Source organism: Aspergillus japonicus (assembly GCF_003184785.1).
Source record: "Aspergillus japonicus CBS 114.51 unplaced genomic scaffold BO86scaffold_10, whole genome shotgun sequence".
NCBI classification, from domain to species: domain Eukaryota; kingdom Fungi; phylum Ascomycota; class Eurotiomycetes; order Eurotiales; family Aspergillaceae; genus Aspergillus; species Aspergillus japonicus.
Window position 1 is genome coordinate 195,567 of NW_020291647.1, and position 18,439 is coordinate 214,005.

The 18,439-nt window shown below is 49.1% G+C and overlaps 4 protein-coding genes across 4 annotated transcripts; 1 reads left to right on the forward strand and 3 right to left on the reverse strand.

Annotated features, from left to right (window-relative positions):
- Nucleotides 1-1,473: 1,473 nt before the first annotated feature.
- BO86DRAFT_377281 (uncharacterized protein) lies at nucleotides 1,474-4,742 on the reverse strand (the record flags this gene model as incomplete). Its single annotated transcript, XM_025670580.1, has 2 exons — nucleotides 1,474-4,575; nucleotides 4,725-4,742. 2 exons carry the CDS (start codon nucleotides 4,740-4,742, stop codon nucleotides 1,474-1,476), a joined length of 3,120 nt encoding a protein of 1,039 aa, XP_025529951.1.
- A 5,329-nt stretch (nucleotides 4,743-10,071) lies between these two features.
- On the forward strand, nucleotides 10,072-11,612 carry sec13 (GTPase-activating protein SEC13). The gene is made up of 6 exons (XM_025669696.1): nucleotides 10,072-10,204; nucleotides 10,274-10,318; nucleotides 10,401-10,516; nucleotides 10,590-10,620; nucleotides 10,705-11,114; nucleotides 11,177-11,612. The coding sequence occupies exons 1-6, from the start codon at nucleotides 10,202-10,204 to the stop codon at nucleotides 11,499-11,501; spliced, it is 930 nt and encodes a 309-aa protein (XP_025529952.1). The 5' UTR covers nucleotides 10,072-10,201; the 3' UTR covers nucleotides 11,502-11,612.
- Nucleotides 11,613-11,851: 239 nt separating this feature from the next.
- On the reverse strand, nucleotides 11,852-14,133 carry BO86DRAFT_357234 (putative MFS myo-inositol transporter). The gene is made up of 4 exons (XM_025669697.1): nucleotides 13,813-14,133; nucleotides 13,412-13,708; nucleotides 11,999-13,320; nucleotides 11,852-11,945 (listed from the first exon to the last, which is right to left on the reverse strand). The coding sequence occupies exons 1-3, from the start codon at nucleotides 14,010-14,012 to the stop codon at nucleotides 12,165-12,167; spliced, it is 1,653 nt and encodes a 550-aa protein (XP_025529953.1). The 5' UTR covers nucleotides 14,013-14,133; the 3' UTR covers nucleotides 11,852-11,945; nucleotides 11,999-12,164.
- A 239-nt stretch (nucleotides 14,134-14,372) lies between these two features.
- Nucleotides 14,373-17,541, reverse strand: BO86DRAFT_387166 (putative AAA family ATPase GCN20). Its single transcript, XM_025671523.1, has 8 exons — nucleotides 17,093-17,541; nucleotides 16,299-17,024; nucleotides 16,154-16,234; nucleotides 15,798-16,101; nucleotides 15,567-15,740; nucleotides 15,429-15,515; nucleotides 14,908-15,376; nucleotides 14,373-14,837 (listed from the first exon to the last, which is right to left on the reverse strand). Exons 1-8 carry the CDS (start codon nucleotides 17,153-17,155, stop codon nucleotides 14,486-14,488), a joined length of 2,256 nt encoding a protein of 751 aa, XP_025529954.1. The 5' UTR covers nucleotides 17,156-17,541; the 3' UTR covers nucleotides 14,373-14,485.
- Between the last annotated feature and the right edge of the window lie 898 nt (nucleotides 17,542-18,439).

An 18,439-nucleotide genomic window follows, 5' to 3' on the forward strand; every position in this document is an offset into this window, starting at 1 on the left:
TACTACTACTACTACTACTACTACTACTACTACTACTACTACTACTACTACTACTACTGCTACTGCTGCTGCTGCTGCTACTGCTGCTGCTGCTGCTGCTGCTGCTGATATAAGCAGCTGACTGGCTGTCAATTTCGACTGTAAATTCATAACCAAGCTACTGAGTACCTAACATTGGTATGGATCTAGCTCTATGATGTAGAATTCCAGGCCATCTGTATCATACTTTGATTGTACAGTTACAGTAGCTTTAACAAGAAGAATCACGTGTTAGATACATGCTACGGAGTAGTAATCTATCAGTCGGTGGCCTAAACTCCTAATACACAGCCCATGTTTCCCCCTTCCTGGTTGTATTGATTTTGCCCTTGATATATAAGGCATGGAAAGGCCATGATACTTGACTATGCAAGCGATTATCTATTTTTAAGATGATTCAAGCATTTTAGGGCATGATAGGCAGGTGAAACACTGCGTTAATGATGTAATAGAGAAAAAAACTTAGTTTCTCCTGACGAATTGACTGTACCCGCGATTTCCTAGACAAACTTCAAACCTTGTGTAGAGAGTAGCTGGTGCAGCGATACTCGGGATTACAAGGCTGTTCTTTGGTCGCACAATCGTCGCAATCGTTCAGAAAGGTGAATGTAAGAAGCGTACCAAGACGCTCTTATCTGTTTACACCATGGTTTCTTGGTACATCGTAGAATTCAAATGACTATTAGGCACTCCACAGTACCGTCGTTGTAATCCTTTCGTCCTCTTTTCTATACCCCGTGATCTTTCTACCCGCACTTTGATACCTGGCTCCAGTAGGTATTGATTGGCCGTCTGAAATGTGCCTCCTGATATCAAAGGCGCAGCGACGCAAAGTACGGCCCTTCGTAGCAGATTATTCAAGTTGTTATGTAATGTCAATGTGGTCTCCATCAGGAGACATGATGAATGGTAATTATGCCTTCTTCTAGATGCCATACACCGACCTTCCTACTACTTTTCTAACATGGGGATATAAGCCGCTCAAAACCGGATCCCAGACTCCTGCACAATGGAAGACTTGGAACAGAGAATGAAGGCGAGACAGGGTCATACAAATTCTGTATGGAAGCTTGAAGTCCTCTTCCAAAGCAATAGCACATCATAGGATCGAAGAAAATACCCACAAACAAACACCTTCCACGATTGTACAGGAGTGAGCCACTCAAATTATAGAAGTGCAAAAGGAGATGTGCCGATGACCGGTACACAGACTGAACGCTTGGATAGTCTGTCGGGCGGAAAGTCCTTGGGGAGGCTCAATCATTCGATGCGAGAAAGAGCAGGAGCTACCTAGGTATTAAGAAGGATATCTTATATGTCAGGTATCCTGTCTCACTCTATCAGACATGCCGAAGAACTCGTAAGTCTGATAAAGAAAGTATGACTGCGTGGAAAGGCTGGCTTTGTGAATTAAATAAGCCAAACTGACATGTCTCATCCAGGCGGGGTCTGCGAGGTTGCATCATCATTATGAGGCCGATCGAAAATCCGACTAAATGGGGGATCTGACAGGTGTAAGTCACTAGGTTCCGTGGCAACACCCTCGGCTCTGCGAATTTCTTCTTTCAGTGCGCGGGTCACAACGCCAGCGCGTACAACAAGATCCCGAAGAGACTGTGTATCGAAGGGTAGTTTCTTCGAGCGGGGAAGATGGGAGTTGGTGACTGGTGAACCGTCTACGTTGCGCTGTTGATAGATCAGATCCAGCACACAATTTGGCTTTGTTGCGGCCTCTCTGTAATCCTGACTGGGAGCAGTGGTAGGTCGAGAATTTGAGTTGTCCGAGAACGATAACCCCCAAGAGCCTCCGCTGACTCGTTTCCACGGATCATGCGAATTTGAAGAATCGCCTTCTGATTCATCAAAACTGAATGTGAGCGACGATGGTGATCCAGGCGGGGAATCGTTGTGGTCGTCATCATCCAGCGTGGCTAGATTGACGATACCTTCTGCCTCTTTCCATAGCTCGTTGGAGGAGCCCCGAACAAGATTGAGAAAACTTCCCTGGTGCCGAAGGCGCTTAAGTTCTTCAACCAGCAACGTCAGCTCCTGAACCTGTCCGAACTGCCCATGGAGACTAGCTTGACGCTCCAGGATGGCCGGGGGAACAACCATGCCGCGGCGTGGAAGGTTCTTGTTCGGCTTCCTGGCCTCGGTAGCTGGACCCTCCTCGGTATCTTCAAATTCGAAATCGCTGTCCCAGTCTTCACTAACACCTTTGCTCCCCAGGCCCCACGTCCCGAACTTGCTACCTGATGTCTGGCGCTGTTCGATAATGGTTGTAGGATCTCTAGTCACTGGAACGCTCTGGCTCCGAAGATGCAAAGTGCTGGGAGCTTTCCTTCCGGGTGCACGGCTGCCACGGGAGTCAGGCGTATGTTTCCCATGGACAGTCCGGGGCCGCCCATCCGGTCCGGAACCCTCACGGTCGCTTCTGGGCTGCTCAGACCAGTCAAAAATATTCATCTTAGGAGAAGTATCAAGCACGTCATTATTGAGGCTGCGGGAATCAGATATCACCGGCGGCTGCGCTTGGACCATGCTACTCGAAGCCCCTTGGAGAAAAAAATCATTCAGAGGATACGGTCGGTTCGAGCTTTTTCTCGTTAGGGAGGCGGTTGCAATGGATTCACTGGGCAGCGCAGCTAACAAACTGCGCGCATCTTCGTCATCTGTGAGATCAGATGGAAATGATATACTGCTTTCATCTTCGTGCAGGTCTGTTGGCACCGCAGAAACGAGGGATGGCATATTGCTGGGCGCTTGGGGAGCGTCCAAGTCACAGTGTATCCTAGACAGCGAGGGCAAGGTGTTGGAACCACACATATTCGGCCCTTCACTCTTCGAGGGGTTCGTCTCCCCGGGAGGTACTCGAGCACCAAAGATGCTTTCAATTCGAGGCGCATAGAGACCTGGATTGCTACTGGTGGTCACATGGGTACGAATTGAATCAAAGGCAGTATCGCTCAGGAAGTCTGTTTCGTCCTCATCGCCAGACGTGAAAATATTCGTCTCGTCGGATCCGATCACCGTGGACGCAAGTTCTGATGCAGCTAGTGAATGACGTTTGGGCCGCTGGCGAATTGAAGTTTGAAGTCTGGATAGAGGAACCGCATCTGACGTGAAAGGGCGTGCGCCAATATCATGAAAGTTGGCCATGTCTGATCCAGGATTATGAAGATGGAAAGGTAAGGCCCTGTGTCGTGAACCGAGAACATCCGTCATCAATGACATAGGGATTCCCGCTTGTAAGGTGGGTGACGGGCGGGTGAAAAATGTTGGATCCGTTATATTACGCTTTTCACGGCGTCTAGATGACGCTAGGATAGTTCCTTCCGTGCTCATACCGAACGGAAGGGGCGTCGAAATCGCCCGTCTCTTTGGGAATACCCGTGGGCTGTGCCCAGAGCCATGAATACTCGCGGTGAGCATGAAAGGTGTCGGGAGGCTTCGAGGATCTGCATCTTCAGCACGAAATGCTGCTTCACAACCAGCCCTTTCCGGTGGTATGTGATCATCAGGCGGTTGCGAAGCCTTGTCACCAGAAGTGAATGGGTCGCGGAACTGGACTAGTGAGGCAGAATTTGAGCCAACTAAGCCGCTAGTCGTTGCAGCTTGCTTTGTCGTGATGGAGGTAGCCAGAAGAAGTGCTGGGACAGAGCCACTATTCGGGACGATTCGTCGTAGTCCTTGATCTCTTGGCTTTGTTGCTGCGGAGAATCTGCGAGCCAGTCTATCCGACAGCCCATCCAGGGTGGCACTTATGTATGGTCGCCATGCATGGTCCTCAGAGGGCGCAATAATGTTGTCAGAGGTAGATGGGGAAGACAACATCAAGTTCGGTTCGAAATTCAAGCTATGTGTTGCCTTGTGACCAAACTTCTCCGATCGCTGATAACTGGTAGCAGGCCTGCGGAAATTGACCGTGGACGGACTTGGTGGGGTGACGTCCAGAGGCGGTTGAATGTTAGCATGTTGCGACAGAGGCCGCTTGAGCATTTTATGAAGCCTGCGCTGCGTGGAAGTCCGGGGACTGACTGGAACAGCTGGGCCGCTGGGTGACAAAGAAACGGGCGACTGGTATGAGCTACGTTTCTCTGGCTGAAATGAAAGTCGTCGCATCCAGGAGGTTGATGGTCGCCGGATTACGTGCGAGACTGCGGCAGGGCTATCGTTGGCTAATAGCGGAGGGCCAGCCAGCGTTTGTCCACGGCGACGCAGTCTTATACCTGCAAATGATGGGTTTCTCGAATGTTTCGATACCTCCCGCTGTGTTGTATTAGAATGGCCATCTTCATGGCCTTGGGAGAATTCTGCTTCGAGCGGGGACTCGGCAGCTGCAGTTGAGGACGGCTTGCGCAGAGCTGGGTGTACCCAGTTCGAGGTTGGAGATTCAGGTATGTCTGTCGCCGTCGCACATTGATCATGGAGTGGGAGGGTCCTCTTACGGAACCTGCTGGGCTTGGAGGGGCTTCGATCCACCCGACCGAACGCGAAGCCCGTTGCTGCAATACCAACGGTGCTAATGGCACATAACTAAGAGAAAGTAGACCAGTCAGATGCGCGTCTGAGCGAGGATCAAAGCTGTGATAGAGATCACGTTTTTCGCTGAGCAACGAGCATGAATGGCAGGCGAGGCGGGCGGATACTGCGAAGCTCTTAATTTTCAAGAACGCGGCACTTACTGTGGATACATGCTCCATTCTCAAAGGGCGCAGAGAACAGCGTCAAATACCACGAATCTCAGGTTCGCAGCATCGAAATCACTTGTGACCTGACCTCCCATCTGCATTATCATGCACGAGGAGGATCAGCTAGCCTGGAACATATAGATAAGATCCTATCCAGAGGGAGGAGAGATATGCCGACAGTCTGATCTGAGGTGTCTAGCGCGGATGCAGGAAGTGGCACAGAGACGACCACCGATCTTGTATAGGTTACTCTTACAGGGCAACACTAGGCGCGATGATTGTGTGCGTAGATGTCGTGAGGGCAATAGCGCGTTGGAGCCAGCTCTGAAGGCGGGGGAAGAGCTCAAAGAAGGAATGGAAACCGAGATTTGAAAAGGAATGTCGCAAAAGAATGAGGAGGCGAGAACACACGACGGGGAACTGACGGCGGCGACCAAATCCTTAGGTTGAGTGGCCCGGACAAATCGCAATTATCCCCGTTCGGTTGAAGAGGGGAGGGTGAGCGCGACAGTGCCTATTATTATTGGGGGGAGGGGAGGAAGGGGTTTGGAGAATTAGTAGAAGAGAAGAGAAGAGAAGGGAAAAGGAAGTAACAGCAATAATTAGCAGTACCGGTAGATAGCAGGATAATAAAGAAGAGTTAGGAAGACGAAGAAGAAGAGGAAGAAGAAGAAGAAGAAGAAGAAGAAGAAGAAGAAGAAGAGTAATAATAATAATAATACGATGGAGGAATAATAACAACAGAACCCAGAGCCGGTCATCGATCAACACTTAAAAGCCCCAGCAGTGGGACACAGCGGCCACTTGCTTTTCCTTCCCACGGGCGAGGTTCTTCTAGTTCTAGTCTAAACTCAACCACCACTTAATGACTGGAGAGGAATGAATCACGCTAGGAGTTCCCACCCCCAGCGAAGCACCCACTGCAGGGCGATTTCAATAGGTCGAAGATGAGATGGATTATGGATGAGATCTCCGTCATAAATAGTAACAAGTGGTTGCAAGTGCCCTTTGAAAAGGAACAAAATGGAAGTAAAAGTAACAGAAATGGAAGTGGAAAAGAAAAAGGAAAAGGAAAAGAAAAAGAAAAAGAAAAAAAAACCTCACCACCACAATAACAACGGCACGTTCTTTTTTGTGAAGCTTCCCTTGAATGCTTACCTACTACAGAGTACTCCGTAACTTATCCTGGACTCAATCTGATCTCAGCAAAGGAGAGCCGCCAACAGCTACGGGGATTTTTGGATCCAGCTTTGTAACATCTGCAAGGTCAAGCAAGCATCGTCAGTCACCTTCTGACTTCCAGTTACTCGTAGCTCTTACCCGCAATTCTGGCAGACCGCAGTCATGTTGATTGGAGAGGAAGGAGGGAAGTATGGAGCGGAGATTATATGCAGGCCATTTCCTGCGACCCTTCCATCACGAAGTGGCCAGCGCAAAGCATGCTCCAGGAAGTACAGTGCGAGAGAGGTACCGCCCTATCGACAGGTACCTTGACTCGATGTTGCATAGCACACTGACTTACTGAGATGGATGCAATTACTTATAGATTGTCAGAGCCCTCTGCCCCCCTACAATCAGGAAAGAGAGAGAATTTACGGTCGCTCACTCATTGATAGGTTGCTTAAGAACAACAGATCAGCTCAAATCAAAACAGAAGCCAACTTGCATCGATCCAACAGTCAGATTACTTTGAGATTCGATCTTGATTTGTGACCTAGCTTTGCACCCATGAGGCTAGTGATACCCCAGGTACGGAGTTGTTCAGGTCGAGACAAGGTGGAGTTAAAGTAAGTACGTGTATGTACTGTACAGTATTCACTACTCAGTACTCCGTACTCTCCTCTTGTAACTGACCCTCCTTGTCAGAATCTCAAATTATAATGGTGTAATTATGACGATGTGCGCAAACCTTGCACCGCCAGTTTTCTAGCGTGCACGATCCGATACCTGTGCGCTTGGTCCAAGAGTCCTAGACAAGAACTACCCGCCCCCTCTGATCTTAGCAAATGGCGTTTCACAAATTCAGTGGTCAGCTTGACTCTAGAAAATACTGGCGGTAGAGTCGAATTGAATTCACACTGTTAGTTAGTCGTGTGTTTTCTGTCAGCCGTTCATGAGGCCTGGAATAACCAAGCCAGTTACACCACCTCTTTATGCGTTCGCTGAAGGCCGGGCAACGGTAAACAAAACTTGCCCTATGATGCAATGGACTGATTTCTTGGGGAGTTCTCTGGAATTCGGCTTGCAGTGCGCCCGGTCAGGTACTGTTTGTGGACGGAGCCTGGAGGGCACGCTGTGATTTTGGAATGAGGGTCCGGTTGGTGACACCAAGCCGTCTCATCCCCACTTTAGCACCTGTAGGCTGTAGTAGTCCGTAGTTAGCTTTCGGATGGGCCGGCGAGAACTATGGTAGATATCGGAATTATATTGGGTGCTCACATATATTAGAAACCAAGATTCTACGTACCCGTACCTACAAATATATAGTAGCTTATGAGACTCTTGCTTGATAAAGGAAGAAAATATGTATCGAGCTTTCAGCCAAGGTAACTCATATTCTATTAACTTTCACCCCTAGACAGATGATCTCTGAACCGATATAATATGTACTGTACTCCGTAGCCCGTCAGCCTTTCAGGTACAGCACCTACCGAGGGTCGTTCCAAGGCACGGGATCGAAGATGCCTTCACCTTACTTTTCTCCAGTCCCACAGCGCACTTCCACCACTCTTTTTGTCCTTTCCCCCTTTCTAGCTCTTGCTCGAGCTGATAGAAAATTTCTGCCGCCCTTTCCTCGGCCCCAATTGCCCGCTACGTATTCGCTCCCGCTCCTGGAAAATGACGACAGTCCACACTTTGCATTACCCGCCAAGCGCGCAAGCCTTTTCCGAGAGTGGCTGGGGTTTGTCGACTTGTGTGTAAAGCGTACCGAAGAGAGCTGTAGCTGTGATGGATGATGGCAGGTGGATGGATGGATAAGTAATATGTACTCCGTAGCTCCCGATCCGTCATCGGCTCCATCTAGTCCAGGACATGCTAATTCAGTGCGCAAACAAGCATACCTACACAATACACAAGCACCAGCCGGCAAGCTTTGGCCATTATTCATATCTATCCCTCCGATTTATACAGTTACAATCCCCAGCACGCGAACAACCGAAAGAGGTTGTGAAGGAAAAAGTAAACCTGATAAAATACCAGGCGGCTTACTACGTCTCAGATGTCAAGATGCCAGGCCAACGGTGCCTATCAGTATCAGTATCTACATACCTGATCTACTCCGTCGCTCCGAGCTTAATTAGTAGGCCTAAAGACCATCCATCCATCACAATCGTGATTAGTGACAGATCACATTTGTCGGGAGGGAACGTGGGCTGCAAGTTTCCTCCCAGCCGAGGTGCTCCGCTTTTCCTGGTCCGGCCGATAGTCGGTCAGGCGGTCGGGATGGAGCTTTGAGCGTTGAACAGCTCGTACTACGTACTGTACCTAACTCACAAGTAATTACACTATGAAAGAGAATTCTCATTTCGGGAGCCGGAGTAGTCTACTTCAAATCCAGAGCCATTGACTGCTATGGCCAACGTCCTTGGACCTGCTATTGTTTCAAAAAGATGTCACATCATTGCTCTTGAATTGAGATCACAATGAACATCAACCACAATTATAGTCGAATGATCCATGATACCCGCCCCCCCCCTCTCCTTCCCCCCTTGACTGTCCCATGCATTATTACCCTGCTCCAGGTGCATCACCTGCTTTAATTATTCATCATTGCCTGAGCAACAAGAATATCTCCAATTGTGCCGATTTTCTTTTGGCCGCGCTTCGTATCCCAGGGCGTGTTCAAGCCTCTTGTTTCAGGATTTCCTTTTTGGCCCCATCTGTGGGCATAGACAGACATGAGCCCTTGCTGCTCAAGGCACCTTGGAATTGGTTACTTTTCCCCCACGCTCCCTTGAGTCCGTCAAAATCAGGCACCGCCCTTGCCCTTGCTTCTCTGACCCAAGCTGGGAGTGCGGCTAATCTCCTAGGCGTTTCCTGCATGTATCATCTGTACTTATCTCCTTGGACAAACCAGGCCTTGATTGGCGAATCTAGCAGGGGTTGCATGGTTCCGTGAACAACTGTCTTGATGCGAATCACAAAAAGACTAAAATTGACCATCCTTGCAAGAACCTATCAAGTCCACCGTAATTTCGCTCCCAGAGCCGGTAGCGCCCTTGAACGAGGCTTTGGTGTATATTGAATCGGTGGCTAAGCTGAACAGACCGGCGCCAAACGCTCCTCAGCTTGGGATTGGCGTGAAGGGGGAGCTCGACTATTGGCGGGTTGCTGTCTATAAAGCCAATGGACTTGCGGCGTTCTCCGGTCTTCGTGTGCTGCAAGACTATAGCATTGATCAATACGGAGTAGCTAGCAATGAGTTCACAGAGGCTACGGTGACTCCTGACATGGACGCTCACCACCAATGGTGATGTCAAGAAAGGAGGGAACCTGGAGAGTGTGCCGGTACAGCACATGCTCACCGCCTGCAGCCTAACAATGTAGCGCATAAGTTTGGTTATCTGAGATTAACCAATTCAGTTACTACTGTCATGATATTGCAATTCTGCCTGTGAAATTATGTACAGTAAGCAAGATAGTTACTTACTACTGACTCACTGGACTGCCCACAGGTAGGCCAAAAACAAGAAGGTAGGAACCCATGTGATTCATAGGCAAAAAAAAAAAAGCGAATTTCAAGTGTATGAGAGCTCAGACAAAAACTATGTACATAGTCACAATAGTCGGAGCTTGGGTGTCCACAGAAGATCAGTAAACTCGACCCGCATGTCCCCAGCACAGCTCGCCAGCCCATTTTGCTTCTGTGCTCATGCAACTCTGATTATCCAGATCTGTCCTCTGTTATATGTCGTTGCTCGAAAGGAGGCTATTTGTTGCGACCCTCGTTACCATGGTGTTAACTTCATCTTAGGAAACTAAAGGAGCCAGAACATGACCCTGTGCTGGAAACCACAACGAATTTAATGTGGCCGGCAAGGACGTAACGGACGGATTGCTAGAAACTAAGAGCGTGACAGTCGTTGGGAACCACCGAGAGTCATCCTTAGGGGAATACTAAATCGATGGTCAGAAGATGTTCAGCATGGATTGGTATGGACAAACTGGGCAAACAAAACTTGGTTGCATATGCTCTCTTATAAACTGAGAGCCCTTCTCACGTGCCTGGAGTCAACCGTGACCAGAGATGGCTGACTGAGCCGATAAGATAAGATCGGGCTGCGGCTGACTGACCGCGTAACGAACAAGCTGGCGGTGTTTTGCTGCTGCTGCCGTTTCTCCTACTTACGTTACCGATTCGACCCTCTCGCTGTCCTCTACCCACAAATTGCACCACGTCCTTTACGGCATCTTCGAAACTTTAATTGCTAGGCACTGCAGTTTATATTTGGTGCTGCACTTCATCCAAAATGGTGTGTTCTCCTTCTCCATCCCTGAGCAGTTCTCGTTCGTTAACACGGTCCCCCGCGAGGGGCGGATAGGCGGCTGCACAAGTGATCTCCAATTCTGGACACGACGATATGATTGTATGTTGACTGCGGGCGAAGGAGGATTTCAATGTGATAAATTTGACCAGCACTTTCATACGCTGACCGGATTGGGCTGTAGCACGACGCGGGTCTGGACTACTATGGCCGCAGATTGGCAACATGTTCCTCGGACAAGACGATAAAGATCTTCGAGGTTGAGGGTGAAACACACCGACTAGTCGAGACTTTGAAAGGGTAAGAGGTTCCAACAAGCACACAATAACATATACGTACAATCTGTGATTCTGACCCAAAATCATTGACCTAGCCATGAAGGAGCAGTGTGGTGTGTTGCATGGGTAAGTTATAGAAGATACCCAATTCGATGACCCTCTTTCGAGTCTCCCGCTGTGCATTTATGACTTGATGCTTAATCGATCTAGGCGCACCCAAAATTCGGCACGATTCTGGCCTCCTCCTCCTACGATGGAAAAGTGCTCATCTGGCGTGAGCAACATCAGAACACAACGTCCCCCGTTGGCGGTGGCGTCTGGACTAAAGTCTTTGACTTCTCGCTTCATACTGCTTCGGTGAACATGGTGTCCTGGGCTCCTCATGAAAGTGGCTGTGTCTTGGCCTGCGCCTCCTCGGACGGTCATGTTAGCGTCCTTGAATTTCGCGACAACAGCTGGACTCATCAAATCTTCCATGCGCACGGTATGGGTGTGAATTCGATCAGTTGGGCGCCCGCTGCAGTTCCTGGAAGCTTGATCAGCGCCAGCCCTGGACTCGGCCAGCAGCGCAGGTTTGTGACGGGTGGAAGTGATAATATGCTCAAGATCTGGGATTACAAGTAAGTCTGTCGCTCTTCTTCATAGCACAAAGCTTGCTAACTGATACGTCACAATGATACAGCCCTGAGTCTAAGTCATACAACCTCAACCAGTCACTAGAAGGCCACTCCGACTGGGTTCGGGACGTCGCCTGGTCGCCCAGCATTCTTTCCAAGTCTTACATCGCATCCGCTTCGCAAGACAAGACTGTTCGAATCTGGACCTCCGATGCATCAAACCCTGGGCAATGGACTAGTCAGAAACTCGAGTTCGACACTGTCCTATGGAGGGTAAGCTGGAGCCCTAGCGGCAACATTCTCGCGGTGAGTGGCGGGGATAACAAAGTTAGTCTGTGGAAGGAAAATCTCAAGGGACAATGGGAGAAGGTCAAGGATATCGAAGAGTAGGGCTTGTGCTTTTCTACTGTCTTGTTATGCGCTTCACATCTATTGCAGTAATAGTTATACCGAGCGTCTGCCGGTCATTGTACACAATATTCCACCCAACATCAGCTTGCCACAACTACGGTGGTAATAAGTAGAAAGAGAAAGTAGAAGCGTAAACGAGGATTCATGCAGTCAAGGAACCGCGCGAGTGAACTTGTTCACACCAGTAAACCAGTTCCTAAAAGCAAAGATTTATGCGCAGTCATACCAGAATGGAACCATGCCATGCATCGGACTAAAGCAGTCAAAGCAAAACTACTAAAGTGAGCTCCCAAGGAGCTCAGTCTCTGTAGTCAAGGTATATAGTATATCACGGCGAAAAATAGAGCTGAATTATATGATATATCTTCTATGTTGGATCCAACGTGCTGCTTGATATCTATGAAGTCGACTTAATCGATATAGCTGAGTGCTAGTTACTCATAGGCAGGACCTTATAGGGGTTAGTACTTACGTACTTCGTGATGACCCATAGTCAGATGATCCACTCCTCCAGATTGTTCTGCTGAATTCATCTCATGTTTAACTCAAGGGGGACGCCAGTTAAGCCTGTGCCGTCATCAGGCACAACTAGAGAAAGACTTATGACTACCTTGGCATCTGGACTAGCGCCTTGCGCCTGATTTAAGGACGGCTATAACCCCGTACTAGACTCTCTTTCACCCCCCAACCATTGGCCAGGAGATCTTTGACCTCTTCAAGGCTGAGCCCACTCATCTCAGGGTAGATAGCCCACACTCCAAACCACCCCAAGACGCATACAGCCGCATAGGTCGCGAAAGTCCATGCCGGTGATAGCCATTCCATCATAGGTAGAAATGTCAAACCCACGATGAAATTCGATCCCCAATTCGTAGCTGTGGCAAGAGACGAACCTAACGAGCGGACATTCAGCGAAAAGAGCTCCGATTGTTGCCAAGGAACGTTGCCGAGGCCAAAGGCGTATGACGCTGTATAAACCGTGAGACAGACAAGGACTGATAAGGGGAGGAAGGAATCTTCGACCATCGCAGCACCGGCTCCGTTTGGACCTTCAGGTTCGAACAATGACCTAGGAAGAGCTAAAGATCCGAAGGCCATAGCGCAGACAACGAGCGAAAGAACCATGACAGGTATGGAATAAAGCAGAATTCGCCGCCGGCCAATCTTATCAATGTATATGAATGCCAAAAGTGTGAAAACGAAGTTGGTCATCGCTACTGCCAGTGCCGTAAGAGTAGGGGAGGAGAATGAAAGAATGGCAAAAAGTGTGCTTGCGAAGTACATAAGACTATTGAAGCCACATAGTTGCTGTAGGCCTTGAAGCATAACTGCTATTATCAATGCCCTGCGGTTACCACCAACAAGAAAGAGATTGCGAGTGCGCTGGGTGGCATGTGCAATCCAGTTTTCAGAGTGTTCGAGAGACTTGTTTGTTTGGTTTGCATGACCTGTTATCTCAGCCTCCTCGGCAACCTCTTGCTGGATATCATGCAAGATGCTTTCAACAATTTGGACGTGTTCGTCGTGGGCCTGGTAGACCTGCAATAGGACATTTGTTGCTGCGCTCTCGAAACCTGCCTGCACCAACCATCGTGGAGTTTCGGGTAGAGTCCCAACAGCGATGCATTGGAAGATAGCAGGAAACATCCCAAGGCCGACAACGTAGCGCCAACCGCCAGGTGTGTTGGACAAAAGCCAACCAACAGTGTAAGCTATGACCTGACCCCCAGTGATGAGTAGACACAAGATCGTGACCAATCTTCCGCGCTCATGAGATGGCGCCAACTCAGAAATATACCTGAAAGAAAAGTTAGCATAAACGGTCGAGATAGAGCCCCCGTATGTCTTTTTCCGATAAGAAGCAGGTATCCGTCAGCTACGTGACATACAATGGCGTGACCAAGCTCGCTCCACCAACAGCCAAGCCGACAACACTCCTCCCTACTATCATAGCCCACACAGTGGTGGCTAAAGCCTGTATGAGAGCCCCCAAGGTAAAGAGCACGTCCGCAATGATTATAACCTTCTTGCGTCCGAATTTATCCGCCAGTATGCCCGCCAACGGGCTTGCGACTAAAGCACACAAGCTTGTGCACGATGTTACAAGACTCTTATCTAGAGTAGTGAGGGGACGGTTAGAAAGATCCGAGCTGATCGACACGAGCGTTGATGAAATGACACCTGTGCTTTAGACGAAAAAAATCAGCCACTTGAACTATCAGGAAGGTTTCTGCTCGGCGACTTGGAATCTCATGCCCGGGCTGAAAATGGTCAATGAAGCACCACCTACTCGTAACCAAAGAGAAGCCCACTGATTCCAGCAGAGAATGTCAAGGACCATATGAAAAGGTCCCCTGTAAGTGTTAAGCTGAACCGAGAAACCCGGGTGTCCCCATCATCGCCTTGTGACGCTCTATTTGCCAACGAGGCTGGGGGGGAGAGTAAAGGGGCACTGGAATCCGACACCTCATTCTCATCCCTGCGACTCATAGCTCAGTGGTTTATTTACGGGCGCGTATTAGGAGGTTCAACATCTGCACTGGTAAGTGTATAAGGGGTTCAGAAGTTGTGTCAGGCGGTTCTTCCCTCACACCATCGTACGAGTTCGAAATGGAAACGAGCACTCGGAAATCTGGGGAAGACCAGATCGGGCCGGGGGAACTTAGTCAGGTAGTTAACTTAGTTAGGTTAGTGTGATTTACATAAGCAGGAGCGAACTCACAACCCATCTCTGTTGGCTTTTTTGTTGGTGATTCCTCTCAAGCAACGCAGTTCTTTGTAGATTACCACCTACGTGATACGTATGTACGAACTTTCATAGACAAATAGACGGGCTGAGCAAAACCAACTGGATCGAAAGTTCCACCATCTAGAAGACATAGATACACACACGCATGGTAACCCAATTGCATAAGTACCTTCGTATAGAGCTCACTGGGCTCAATCATCCTAGGTCCTCTACTTTAGTGCGGAGCAGCTACTCCGGCCTCATTGGCTTGAGCACTGATCAACTTCTTATAAGCATTCACAGTGCCATCAAACTTGTGAACCGTGCCCTTGTCGCAAACCCACAAGCTGGTGCAGACATTTTGCAGCATCGTCACATCATGAGATACCATCACTACACCCCCCTCAAAGTTTTGCAGAGCCTCGGACAGCGCATCCATACCTTCGATATCCAGGTGATTAGAAGGTTCGTCCAGGACCAGAATGTGCGGGTTAGTCAAAGATAGGCAGGCGAAGGCGACACGAGACTTTTGACCTCCAGACAAGAGCTCCATGCGCTGGAGACCAGTCATTCCAGTGATACCGAAACTATAATCAGGTAGAGGCAGCTGTTAGTAGATCTAAGAGAAATGTTAAGGCGAAGGAAACTTTCACATACGCTCCGAGGTGTCGCCGGTATTCCTCGTCTGTCTTTCCTGGGTATGTCTTTGCCATGAAGCTCACGGCACTAGTCGTCAAATCCAAGGCATCCACATGATGCTGTGCGAAATATCCAATGCGCAGCCTGGCATGTTGCGATATAAAACCAGACGTCGGCTGAAGTTGGGCTGTTAACAGCTTGAGCACAGTGGTTTTACCCGCACCGTTAGGTCCAACGATGCCAATACGTGAATCAAGCTGCACGTCGAGGTCAATGTTTTTGAGAAGCGGCCTGTCTTTCAAATAGCCAAATGACACATCCGTCATCTGTACAATAGGAGGGGAAAGCTTCTCGACGTCGGGAAACTTGAAGTGAACGACATAATCACTTTCTGGGGCTTCCAAGATTGGCATTCTTTCCAGTTTCTTGATCCTAGATTGTGCCTCAGATGACTTGGCGGCATTGTACCGGAACTTATCGATGAATGCTATTCAAATGAGTAAGCACCAATACAAAACTTCTGTACAACAGACATATACCTTGCAGATGTGCGCGTTCGGCCATCTGTTTCTCATATTCGCGCTTGGCATTTTTCTTCCGCTCTTCCTTGGTCGCATAGAAAGAATCTGTAATATCATCAGCTTGAATTTTTTCCCCCAGCACCTAGAGGTACTTACCGAAGTTGGCCCCCTTGTAGTAGTCGAGTCTTTCAGAATGTTGATGCATGATATCCGTGGCTACTTCGTTCAAGAAGGCACGATCGTGAGAAACCACAAGGATGGTGCTAGGATAGGTCTGTAGATAGTTGGACAAGAAGGTAATCGAAGGCACATCCAACATGTTGGACGGCTCTGCATACGGTTAGCATTCTATCAGGATATAACCGGCGTAGGGTCACTCGATCATACCGTCCAGCAAAAGCAGATCAGGCTCGCAGAAAAGTGCCCGAGCCAAGGCCAATCTCATCCGCCAACCACCCGAGAATGTTTTCGTCGCAAACTGCTGCCTCTCAGGTGAAAAGCCAAGGCCGGCCAGGATACTAGCGGCGCGAGACTCGGCCTTGTCCGATTCCATTTCTGCAAGCTTTGCGTGAATATCATTCAAGGTAATATCCAATCCTTCCCTTTCGTGGTCAAGTCTAGCAGCATCCTTAGAAGTGTCCGCCATCGACGATCTCTCTGCTTCGATGTCGGCGAGCTGTTTAGTGATTTTCTGCAAGCAAGTCAGGAAGGTGAAACAGATCGAAGCAGAGAAGGATACTGACCTCCAGGTCGGCCAATAGACGCTTGCGCCAGACATCGGCATCCAAAACTGCTTGAAGAGCCGGTGTATCATCACCCGTAATCTAGCCATTCAGTCAGCACCCCTTGTTGGTGTTTGAGATACTGAGCACGAGTGACCAGACATACCTCTTGTTCAACATGGAGAATCGAGATATGGCTAGGGATTGCCACTTCACGCCGACTCAACGCGCGCAGAAGAGTACTCTTTCCGATACCGTTCTGACCCACGAGACCATAGCGTCGGCCATAAGCCAAAGCCAATGAAGCGTCGGTCAAGATACGGTGCCCGCCAACAGAGATGTCAATACTGTCAACCTTGATGTCCTTACTCTTTGACTGAGAATCGGAGCCCAGTTGAAGAGGGTTGACAGCCATGAAGAATTCTTCGTAGGACATGGTGCTATCGGGCTGATTCAGAAGACGGGAAGATTCGTATTGCACCGTCTTCATCTGCTTCTTTTCCTGCTTAGCACGAATTTTTCGTTCTGCCTTCTCTAACTTCTTGCGGTCAACACGAGACTCCACTTTCCTGGCATTCGCAGATTCTAGATCAACGTTGCCTCCCGCAAGACCCAAAGTCGAGGAGATGTTTTTCTGAGAGCCGACATTGATCGCCTGGTCAAGCTTTTTAGCAGTGAAAGGCATCTGTCTGCGCTCTGCGTTCACTCCATCAGACGCGCTAAGAGAAGCGATAAACTTTCCCACGAGATTCCGAATGGCTGTTTCGTTCTCAGGGGAGAAGTCTCCCGAGGCAGAAATCAGAAGCGCCGTGACCATATCGGCAGCTTCGGACAGCGGCGACGGCCCATTTGCATCTTCAACGTAGGCTTTAGAAGCATGAGCAAGATAGCCCTGCAATGAGTCAGCGACAGTGTTCCAATCGAACCACTTATCTCAACAATCTGATCCAGGATACTTGCCACGGAATATTCGGAGATCACATGGTCGATACCGGGAATCTGTGCCTGTATTTCAGCCTCCATTGTGACGCAGGAATCGCGGCCAAATCAATGGAAACCAGCGTCGGAGGAGCGGAGAAACTGGGGTAATTATATTAAGCACTTTCAATAGTCGCCTTAGAGGAAGATTCTCCTTTCTCAGGCCGGTTATGTAGTTACTGTTGAGTATGTTTTCTTGTCAAAACAGCTTGACAATCTTTTTTTTTGCAGGGCCTTCACCAGAGGCAGAGCTTTGGGGTGGCGGCTATTGGGTGGGGTCCGGCCCAAGCGGTGATCCAAACCAGCGGACGGGAAGATCGAACCTACCATACATACGAAATAACTCAAGGATAAAAGCAACCTTGCACACTACTATCATCGCAGCCTGAAGTAGAGGTGAAATTCCTGAATATAGATGGCCTAAAGTTTCGAATTGCTCGAGAGTAGTATCCACCTGTATAATGGAGAACACTGTACTCCGTACCAACAGAAGGCTCAGACCGGTCACATGACATGGTTACTATTCTGCCTTCTGTGACCGCCTAATAGAGCACCAACTGGCTTGTGATCTCCTTGAGTTAGTGCGGTACTCGGTACTGAGAATCGAATATCGACAGCTGAGGGGTAACGTTATCCCCGGTCCCCGGAGAGTACAGTACCTGAGGGGCAGGAGCATTACCAGTGCTATTGAAAGTACTTAGTATCTAGACTACGTACTGTACGGAGTACTGTTGGGGATCCCTCAGTGCGTACGTAATGGGGTCCTCCGGGGGGTGGGGCGAAATAAGCTGAAACAGACTTGATACACCATCAATATTCTACTTCCCTCCATCTTCTCGTCGTTCTTCGCGGCCTCCCTTATTTTCTGGTCGATGTTCAAAGCCTCGAACCCGTCACATGAGTTTGATGCATCAGCAATAATATATATACCTGCACTCAGAGACCTTCCGGTGCGATTCCGCCCAGAATCTCCACTCCACTCATTTGGGGAGATTCAAAATAAAAATAACTTAACTACTCCAAGGCTTTTCAGCGGACGGGGAGAACCAAGGGCGAGAACATCAAGGAGGCCCTCCCCTCCCCGCTCCTCCCTTCCCTTCCCTTCCCCTCTCTCTCTCCTTCTTCTTGGTGCCTATCTGATTTGAGCAATTGATTGATCATTGATTGATTGGAATTCCTCTGTTGATTCCTAATTTCTCTGAAGAGTTATTTTCCCGCCGTGGAACCTGTGGGCTTACAATAACAGAAGTCCGAGTGGGCGGGAACCACTTTCGCCCGCCGCTCGCTATTCCTCCGTTCCTCTTTGGCTCGCTCACTGCCGTACTCCCT